Source organism: Lipotes vexillifer, unplaced genomic scaffold (assembly GCF_000442215.2).
Source record: "Lipotes vexillifer unplaced genomic scaffold, Lipotes_vexillifer_v1.1 scaffold217, whole genome shotgun sequence".
NCBI classification, from domain to species: Eukaryota; Metazoa; Chordata; class Mammalia; order Artiodactyla; family Lipotidae; genus Lipotes; species Lipotes vexillifer.
The window spans coordinates 913,536-923,719 of NW_006788200.1; the positions used below are offsets into that span (position 1 = coordinate 913,536).

Sequence of the window (10,184 nt, forward strand, 5' to 3'; positions counted from 1 at the left end):
ATGGCTTCCGGCGGGCGGCCCGCGCCGGAGAGGTCCGCCTCGGAGATAAGATCCGTCCGGCGTCCAGGTGAGAGTCCGGACGAAAGTCTGGGCGAAACAGTCCTTCGCTGTCTTCTCCCGCCGCCTCCGTGGAACGTCTCTCTCCCCGCGGCGATCCGGAGAAGTTTCCCGGAGGCTTGCCTGCGCGGAGCGGTCAGTCTCCCGGAGCCGTCGTGGACCAGACCCACGCGGGGACCAATGCGGCCTCTGCCAGCTGCGCGCCCCGCCCCCGGCGCCGCTCTGGGGCCACCGCCCCCGCCGCCCCCGGTTCCCAGCCGGCCCGGGCTGGTGCCGAGCGACTGCGGAGGCGTCCTGGACGAGCGCCAGCTGGATGCCCACCTGATCCAGGCCCAGGGCCGCGAGGCGCGCCTGTGGCTGGGGGGCCGACTCCAGGTACCGGTTCCCGCGGGGGCCCCTCCCGAGAGCACGTTCATCCTCCTCACGCGCGCACGGGACGCGGCCGGGTTCCACCTGCACCCGCGATCAGGTGAGCCGCACCCTGGAGCACGCACCTTCCCCGGGTGCACCCCCCGCACGAGGCAAGAGTCGAGATTCGCCAGCTTGTCACTGAGACGGTGCTTCTCTAGTAGGTGTTTTGGAGGAGGGTTTGTTTGAGTTGGGGAACTCTGCTGAAGACCAAAAAACGGGCACAGGAAGGAGAGGGTCTGAATGGGGGAGGCGCTGGGTAAGAGAGGCCCTTTATCCGACAGCGATTTAAGGTGAAGAGGCTTCTTACAGCCCCTCTGGTCACCGTAAGCAGACCGTCCAGCCACTGATGGACCGAGACTGGCCACCAGCGACCTTCCCTCCTCTGCCCCCCCTCCTCCTTCCAGCAGGTGGAGATTTGCGAAGCTTTCCAGGAAGTCGTGTTGGGGCTCCTGAGAGTTGAGAACATCTTTGACTTCTCCCAGACCACTTTTAACCTGGCTCTCACTATCTTCAGCCGCCTCATAGTTTCAGTAAAGGTAGGGAAGTCTATGAGGGATGGTGACAGATGTTGGGGGCGCAAACTGACCTCTATTTCCCATTGCTGCCTAAGAGGTGAGCCATCCCAGGTGCTCAGACTGAGCCTCATCAATTCAGTAAATGGCTCCAAGTGGTAGAACTGGAATTGGAACATCCTACCATCTGCCTGTCTGACTCTGTGTTGTGTGGCCGTCAGGGGTCGACTTGGGGAGCATGAGAGGACCTAGCTGGGAAAGGACTCCCTTTGTGATGAGGTGGGGTGTGCTTGTCTGGACCAGTACAATGCAGCCTGAGGTCAGGATGGGACCGTGTGTTCCCTGAGATGGTGCCATATTTCCCACCTCCAGTCAGTCCTCTAACAAAGGACTATTGACTAGTCATCTGTGGTTCTGAAACCAGGAGGTTTTTATGGGTCACATCTAAAAATGGGGGTAACTTCCTTGTGGATAAATACAATCAGTCTTTTAAAAAAAGTTAAAAAGGCAAAACTTAATTTCTTAAAAAAAAAAAACCCCACAGACGCTTTACAGTTAGTTTCTGGCATTCATATTCTGCTCATATGTGTTTCTTCCATACTGCAGATAAAAAAGTGTTTACTCCATTGTGTTACAATTACTTCCTTGAGACTTGCTGCAAAAGTTAATGAAGAAGAGGAGGTATGCATCCCTGGAAGCTCATTCAGGGCTGCTTTTGAGGTATAGGGGTGTGTAACACTGGAACCACTCAAGTTTCCTGAAAGGTCTGTGGCCTTGGGAGTGGGCATTTTGGAAAAGTCATACCTTCCAGGATTTCTGCTGTCCCTTCCTTAGGCTTGTCAGACTTTGGGACCCCACAAATGGGTAATTAGAACAGCAGAATTGTCCTGGCCCAGCAAACCCAGAGGTCTGACTTCCTAGCAGATATAATCTTGCCTCATTGGTTGATGCCACATGCCACCTCCCATGAAGCAGAAGAAAAAGGCCTCCCAAACCATATGGCCTAATGACCACCCCCAGAAACTACATCTAAGAAAGCTGCTTGAGACTTAAGGACTTGGCTGTGTCAAAGAAACTGGTGTTCAGGGACTCTGGGACCCTTCTCCAAGAGGGGCAGGAGGGCCATGTGCAGTGGGTGGAAGAGAAGCCCCCATAGTGCTTCAGGCTTGCTTGAACTTCTCAGTTTCACTGTGGCTTCTGTTCAGAAGATCCTCTCCCAATATCCTTCCCAGACCTCCCTTCCTTCCTCCCTCCCCCCAACCTCTCCCCCTTTGGGGGATAGTGGAACCACTGCCATTTCTACAAGGTCTCCCTTGGCTGATCTCAGGGTCCATGGGGGCAGAAAAAGTCACTTGTGTGTCCAGTTCCAAACCTTCAATAAAATTTATTTTAACCCTGTTTATGATTATATGATTCGTGCCCCCAAAGATGCTTTTGTCCAACTAAAAATCAAGTAAATAACCCTTAAAAGAAATATTTCTAGAGGTTATAGTAGTAATACTACTATACAGTTATATAGTTATATAGTAATACTTTGTTTAACTAAAAAAGTAGGACCAAGTCTTCAGTGAACTTGGTACTTGCATTTTTACTCATAGACAAGCCTTATTAGTTTCTCTGGGGAAAAGTCATAGTTTTTCCAGAACTGAACTGCCTTCAATAAGGGCAGAAAGGAATGTGTTTGCAGCTATGGTGTTGCCAAAACCATGGGAGGTTTTATCAATGAGTCTGTCTGACGCAGACCAGGAAGCTCAAAGGCATATTCCTCTCTATGACAAGGAATCATGGTAGGGATTGGGAACAGGGAATGGGTAGAGCCCACAGCTGGAAAGCTTTGAGTGCGTTGTTACAGCTGAATGGGGGAGACGGCACAGCCCCAGCCTCCAAAGCACCTTCAGGTATGAGCTGGAGTACAGTTGGGGATCAAGACCTGTTGGCAGCAGGTGAGCATGTGACATTCACTACATATTGTCACAATACCTGGGGACTTGACAGATAGCCAAGATCTGGTTTGGTTTTTCTTTCAGAAGCATCTTCTGTGGTGGGTCACTGGAAGACAACTCTACTAGGGTCATGGATGCCCAGTCCCCAGGGATAAGAAAAAAGCTACCATGACATGGTGTAGGGCTTTGGCCTCTTTATTTTCTTTTTACAGTTAATTCCACGCATAAAAGACTTCATAAAGCACTATGGCTCTGGCTATTCCCCGAATGAGCTGCTGAGGATGGAGCTGGCTATTTTGGACAAACTTCACTGGGACCTCTACAGTGGGACACCGCTGGACTTCTTGACCATAGTAAGTACGAGTCTACCCTGGACTCACTGTGCCTTTAGAACAGCTGTTCACAACATAGGATGGCAAAGCACACGTCCTTGCATATGCAGCACAGTGAGGTGACCCACAAGGCTCACAACATACGGAAGAGTGAAATGTTGTCTTAAATCCAACACAGTTCCACCAGACTCCCACTTCTAAAGGACATTAAATTAACTTTACAAAGATATTTAGATGGCACTATTATGGTGAGTTTCTCTTTTAAATACACACTGCAAAAATATTTAACTTTCCGTTCTATGAATACTGTACATAAAAATCTGTCTGCTTTTGCTACACTTTACACACATTCACTTAGCTGTCTTTATTCACCTACACACAGTCCTTATTGAGGCTTTAGACCATATTGATCTGGCACTTAAAAATGTCGTATTCGTTTGTATTTGTTTTAGTTAGAGAATGATGGTCATCCTTTAGAATATGATTCTGTTAGTAAGGCAAAATTATGCAATGTGGAAATGTCATGGGGTTTTGGCCTGTTATGAAGCATGAAGATTAAATCACTAAGGGCTGTAGGCTGTATCAGTATGAAAACTGGCCACTGTTGCCAAGCTGCAGAGTTTCCTCTCATGTCAAGCAGATACAAGTAACTTTTCTGCTACCTTAATCTTGAATCGTATGCTTCTATTTTTCAGAATTGAAACACTGTCATCTGGGTACTTCAGGCTCTTAATGAGCATGTCACAAAGCAGACTGTCTTTTTCTCTCCAGGGTTGAAGCTGAGCTTGGCCACAGAGGGGGTATTAAGCCCCAAGCCCGTTGGGGGGCCATGAATGGGAATGAAAAGGGTTGGGCAACATTTGATATTCCCTGATGAAAATTTAAATTGTTTGCACTTTTGGTCATTGATATATGAAAAGTATGGGGTTTTCTGTTCTAACATTAAAAACCACGGTCTCCAGTTCCACGCCCTGGTGGTCCTGGGCTGGCCCCACGTGAAGGAGCTGCTGCCTCAGAGGAATCCTTCCCTCCACGTCGCATCCCTGACCAGGCAGCTGCAGCACTGTATGGCGGGCCACCAGCTGCTGCAGTTCAAGGGCTCCACACTGGCCTTGGTCATCATCACCTTAGAGTTGGAGAGGCTCATGCCCGACTGCTGTACTCCTATATCTGATCTGCTAAAGAAAGCACAGGTAGACATCAACTTTGCCCCAGACCAGGCTCTCAGTTTTGCCCCTTCAGCTGATGCACTCTGCCCCCAAAAGGGTACCTGTGGCCCTTCTTGGCCCTTGTGGGCTCCAGAAGATGCTCTGGCCATGATGACTCTGAAGAGTCTTCCTAAGGGCTAGGCTTTCCACACATGGCATATCCTCTGGACTTGAGTATTAGATACACATTCCCTTCACCAGAGTGGGTTTCTCTGACAGTGAGTGAAGCTTTATCTCAGTAGCAGCCCTTGTAGTCAAGAGGATGTGGGGACATGTCTAGCTCAGGAGGAAGCAAACCTGAGCTTAGTATTGAGGAGTGTAAATTTCAGACCCCTCACCCTCTATATGGTACCAGGCACCAGGATACCCTGAGTAGGCACTGGGAGGTCAGAATCACTCAGGATGGACAGGGTAAGATGGAATGCAGTTAGAATAATGACAGTTTTTGCTGAGGTTGAAGATGGGTGTTCCTGAGATGGTAGGGTTAATGTTCTTAAGTTGGGTGGTTGGACCTCCCTGAAATTGCTCCATGCTAATATTTCGGCACTGAATTGCTCATTCTTTAGAACGTAAAATGATTCTGCCTCAAGGATGACCACTCTGTTTTAATTACAGGTCGGTATTAGGCAGTGGAACCACTGCAAAGAACTTGTAAAGCAGCAGCTGACAAGTTTTTAGTCATCCTCCCGCACAGACAACTTTCTGGTTCACCTGCCAGCCTCTGTGCCCCTACCCTGGTGCCCTTTAGAGCATAATGGCAATCCCTCCTTGCTTGGACTCCTCTATATTGTAGGCCTTATGGATCCTATAACAAGAAAGGAAGAAGGCCCTGAAAGAGCAACTGAGAAAACATTCCTGTCTTCAGAAAAAAATAAGGGGGCAAAAAAGACAGGTCAGGGTCCCTAAAGGGAAGGGTAATCTGACAAACTGAACCCCTGCCTCCCTCTGAACCCTGGGCCCAAGACCAGGGAGAAGGAGTAAATGCTCACACTGCAGCTTGCTTTTTCTTCCTTCTCCAGCAAGGGCTGTATCAGCCCCTAAGACAGCTGGACTATGAGGCCAGAGGTAGGCCTTGCTCAGGGCCGAAGGGCTGGGCTGGTGCTGACAGACAAGTTCTTGCTGCTCCACCTGCCAGAGCTGGTCAGGTCCTTCCAGCTTCCCAGGCTTGTACCAAGAACATGTGCAGGTTTCAAGTCCCAGGTACTCTGCCCACCCCTGCAGAAATGGGATAGTCTCTCTAGACAGATTTACCTTGACTTGGCCAGGATTTAAGTCTTTTCTTCATAAGGACTCGATTTATAAAGTATGCTTTATTTAATGTACAGCACCACCTGCCAGCTGGTCAGGTCCTTCCAGCTTCCCAGGCTTGTACCAAGAACATGTGCAGGTTTCAAGTCCCAGGTACTCTGCCCACCCCTGCAGAAATGGGATAGTCTCTCTAGACAGATTTACCTTGACTTGGCCAGGATTTAAGTCTTTTCTTCATAAGGACTCGATTTATAAAGTATGCTTTATTTAATGTACAGCAACTTGATCAAGCTTTAGGCAAATTTCTCCTTTGTTACTCTTAAGCAAAGTAGTTTGTTAGATTTACTAGAGGGATTCTTGTGTTAAAGCAGAACACTTCAAGGTGACCCTTGTGATGGGGAGAGACAGCTCTCAGAGCTTTTAAGGTTGAGGTGAGCAGGTGCTGAGGCTGAGGCTGCCTCCACCACTGCCAGGAGGAGGGAGAGATCACTAGTGTGGCTGAGGGAGGTGACACTATAGAGCCATTCTCTAGGCAGTGGAGTCCAGCTGGCAGCGATGCCCACTGGGTCTGTGTAAGTAGTGTTGGGGATATGAATGACTGAACCACACATTTAGAGGTAATTTGTGAAGTCCTTCCACTGTGAACAGTTTTTTGTAAACATGCTAAGCCATGCGGAGTGTGATCTGCTACCAGCTGCAAAATAGCTGAGGACTAGATATACTATAATAGTGCCTGTACTGTAGTCAGCACAAATCTCTACCTTTTGTTCAAACAAATTTGCTTGTTGGAGCTTTTGTTAAAATACACCTTAATTCCTTTCAACCCTGTCTGAGTCTTATTTTATACATATTAGATACCTTGCATTTAGAGTTGATAGAGTCAGATACACTTGAAATACATCTCTCGAGCCCTGTCAGTAACTGTCCTCTAGTCCAGCACAGAGGGACATGCTGAGGGACAGCCTGCTGCTCATGGCCACAGCTCCCTCTGCCTCCTTCCTTCCATTGGGAGTGGGCACTGTCAGTGGTGGAGCAGGGGCTCATCCTGAGAACCCACACAAGCTCACACTGTCTCTGACTTCAGGAAACTGCTGAGAGGTATCTGGACCCCCTTAACCAAGTAAGCTGCATCCCCAGAGCTAAACCAACTCTCAGTCTCTTGGAAAAAGGAGAAGGTAGACCTGTGAGCCACAGTATGGGGGTAAGGGACAGCCTTGCTGCTTCATCTTTCTGTAAATAATATTCCCCTTCTTTGGGGAAGCAAACTTCTGTATTGTCAAAATACCACTTGTGAGATTTTTTGTTTTTTGTTTTTAAAGTTTTATGCTGTTCAAGCTTGTCTTGGAACCCTAGGTCTCATCCTACTCTCCTTTAACGTTTTTTTTCCTGCAGTTAGGAACTCATATCCCACCTCAGATTAGAGATTGGGGATCACTGTGGTGGGAGAAATAAAGACACATCCATCTTCCATTTGTCCCCATCTGCAGAGGGCAGGGATTGGTAAAGGACTGTGGCTGCAGAAAACAGAGATGGGAGAGAGCTCAGAGGCAGATGGGCTAAGAGAGGAGCACGTGGATGAGCATCATAGACCTGTCCTAAATTTGTCCAAATATTACCTCCCCCAATTGGGTGAGCCAAGGTCCTTCCATCAGTGTGGCCCTATTCCCCCTGGCTTCCTAGAGAGTCTCTGTCCTTCAAAGCTTGATGAAGACTTTGCCTCCCTGCTACCTGCCTCCCTGTGGGGAGAGTAGTGCTGTACCTTCACTAGGGATGCCTGCATGCCAGTCTCCCTGCTGGGCTGTCAGCTTCCCCACCTTAGTCCCCCATCTCCTCATTTTGGTCTTCCCAGAGATTAACCTAGTGTCCAACAGAGAAAGCACGTCAACAATGGGCCCAGGAGATTGCCATCACTTCCTTCAACCACTAGTCTGCCCTTCCTCAACCAAATATTTGCCTACTTACCAGGGCATCCCATCTCTACAAAACCATCTCAGGTCCACCAACCTACACTGTCAAGCTGCACAGGAATTAAGGGGTCAGGATACCAATATTGAAACCTCAATCCCTCCAGTTACGAGCTGTGTGACCTTGGGTAATTACTTAACCTCTCTGTGCCTTGCCTATAAAATGGGGAAAATGGTACCTAACCACAGGATTATTGTGAAGATTAGAGGAATTAATACATGTAGTGCACTTTAGACCAATGACTAGCACACAATAGGAACTCAAATGTTAGTTGTCGTATGTCAAGCCTCCTCAACAAGGAGGTAAACTTTTCAAGCGCAGGGTCTTCCTTCTCTCACGTCCTGCTGGATAACGTCACCCGATAAAGATTCATTAACCACAGGCTGCGTCTTCTCCTTCCTATCTTTCCTCCATCCCACACCCATTCAAGAGCCTTTCACAGATGCCCATGGCAGGATTCACTATTAAAACACTACTCCTCTAGAAGCTGATCAACCCCACAAAGTTCATGGAAAAGACAAGCTATATTTTACCACAGGTGTAGCATATTAATAGGCTAGGAAACATTAAATCAGAAAAGCCACTGCCCAAAGAAGACACCACAAAAACTCAAAATAAATGCAAAATTTAATGGAAAAAAATGAGTACAAAGTGAATGGAAAGGAACAAAAATTGCCAATGAATGAAGGAGTAAATGAATTAACAAATGAAGCAGTTTTAGAAAAGCATGTTAATGTAAGAGACTAGCAAGCCACACTTCCCTCGGGCCTCTTATCCAGTAATACGAGCCCCACTTAACAGGGAACCCACACAAAGACATACACACAAACATACATGGAGTTAGTCTGCACAAGTGCAGACCACCTAGACTCAGGTTACCCATAACTTGGGTGACCATACATCCCAGTTTGCCTGAGACAGGCATGGCTTATACCTGTTGACTTGGCATAATTATTAACAGCATTTCCTTTCACTCTCAAAAGTCTCAGTTTGGGCAATAAATTATACGGTGATTCTGCCCCAAACCAACTTGGTTCATGAAAGACATGATAGTAAATGCCAGCGTGATCCCACTGACTGTCCTAAATGCCAACAGATGATACTGAGACAGAAAAGGAGGGGTAATCAGATCCTGCAGATAGGGGGCACATTCCGTGATGGGGAGCTTGTTAAATAATGGCAAGTTCTAAGCCCACCTTGGGCACCAAGAATTAATTTGGTCTCAGCTAAAAATGACAAAATTCCAAACGTAAACAGCATGGGAGAAAAGTGCAGTAAGGCTCGCTGAAGTCAATGGGTCCTGTGGAGGCAGCTCAGACCCCAGAAAATGTAACAATGACAGGTCTCCCCGAGATTCTGGGAAGGCTTGGGCTCTCAGGCAGATAACCAGCCATAATTCTGGCCTCCCAAGTATGCCCTGGGTGCAGCCCGCAGGCGGCAGTGGATGGGTGGCAGAGTCTGCCCACTCCAAGTGTCCCCAGATTAGCCCATGAATCAGGAGTCCTCATTTCTTATATAACCAGTGAACCTGCTGGGTCATTGAGCCTCGTCTTCAGAAATACATTAGCTGACAGAGGCTATTCTTAAAGGTCATACTTCCACCCAACTAAATACACTTTCAGACATATAATTACCCTAAAGTTAAGCCACTCGCAGTCCACATCTGCCTTAGATATGCTGATTTACCTTTTTGGATACCCACACTGAAGCATCAGTTAGAGCCAGAGGTGGATTTACTCTGAAGCTAATGAAGCTTAATTCTCAGTGCCCTTTCCAAGGCCCTGTACCTAATTTTATACTCATATCCTTCTCTTTTTTTTTAAAAAAAAAAAAAAAGGTTTCTCAAGTAGTTCAAGCTTCGAGCCCCTCAAAAACCTGTATCCACCCCTGGTCATGGCATAACTTTGGAGAATTTTCACTTTGAGCATCAATAAAACCTGCTCTGCTCCTGGCGAGGAGAAAAAGACCACCTTTTCCTGGTCATGCCTCAGTGGATACACACAGCTCACCCTCCACCCCTCTCTGAATGGAACATGGTCTCAGAAGGGCAAGAAGGAGCCAGGACCTTGTCCTGGAAATCAGTAAAGCAGGCCAAGGCAGAAAGAGGGAAACGATGGGAGAGAAGATGAAGGACGTAAAAAACAAAATGCCAATCCAACAGTATATTAGCGCAGCTTCCTAAGTCTTCCAACTACGGAGTGCACTAGACTGTAAGCTCCTTGAGGACAGAGCTGCGCTTTACTCTGGGTAGCCAGTGCCCAGCATAGTGCTTCATCAACATTAAATGAAATCCTTCCTCTCATCTATTCATTTCTTGTGTACCATATTATCAGCCTATATTTTCAACCCTGATATTCTCAATGGCTTGCAAACCAACAGGAACATAGAAGAATGCTTGTACTTTCTTAGAATGTTCTCTTTAAGAATGCCGGTAAAGGGGAAAAGCTCCTCTGCTGGTATTTTTTTCTTAAATTGTTCACGTACATCAGACACTTTCATCTCTTTCCC

At 47.5% G+C, this 10,184-nt stretch overlaps 2 protein-coding genes across 2 annotated transcripts in view; one reads left to right on the plus strand and one right to left on the minus strand.

Annotated features, from left to right (window-relative positions):
- On the plus strand, positions 1-3,956 carry CCNI2 (cyclin I family member 2). Its single transcript, XM_007461498.1, has 5 exons — positions 1-432; positions 876-1,004; positions 1,587-1,661; positions 3,136-3,276; positions 3,951-3,956. The coding sequence occupies exons 1-5, from the start codon at positions 1-3 to the stop codon at positions 3,954-3,956; spliced, it is 783 nt and encodes a 260-aa protein (XP_007461560.1).
- Positions 3,096-10,184, minus strand: part of SEPTIN8 (septin 8) — a 27,129-nt gene continuing 20,040 nt past the window's right edge. Inside the window, exon 10 of the mRNA XM_007461341.1 lies at positions 3,096-4,433. Within this exon, the coding sequence (XP_007461403.1) occupies positions 4,268-4,433 (166 nt within the window). The 3' untranslated portion in view covers positions 3,096-4,267. The remainder of the gene's footprint in view (positions 4,434-10,184) is intronic.

Coding starts and splice junctions, on each gene's coding strand:
- CCNI2 (XM_007461498.1), top strand. CDS start 1: ATGGCTTCCGGCGGGCGGCCCGCGCCGGAGAGGTCCGCCTCGGAGATA. Junction 1,005..1,586: donor GCCTCATAGTTTCAGTAAAG/GTAGGGAAGTCT, acceptor TCCATACTGCAG/ATAAAAAAGTGTTTACTCCA. Junction 1,662..3,135: donor AAGTTAATGAAGAAGAGGAG/GTATGCATCCCT, acceptor TTCTTTTTACAG/TTAATTCCACGCATAAAAGA.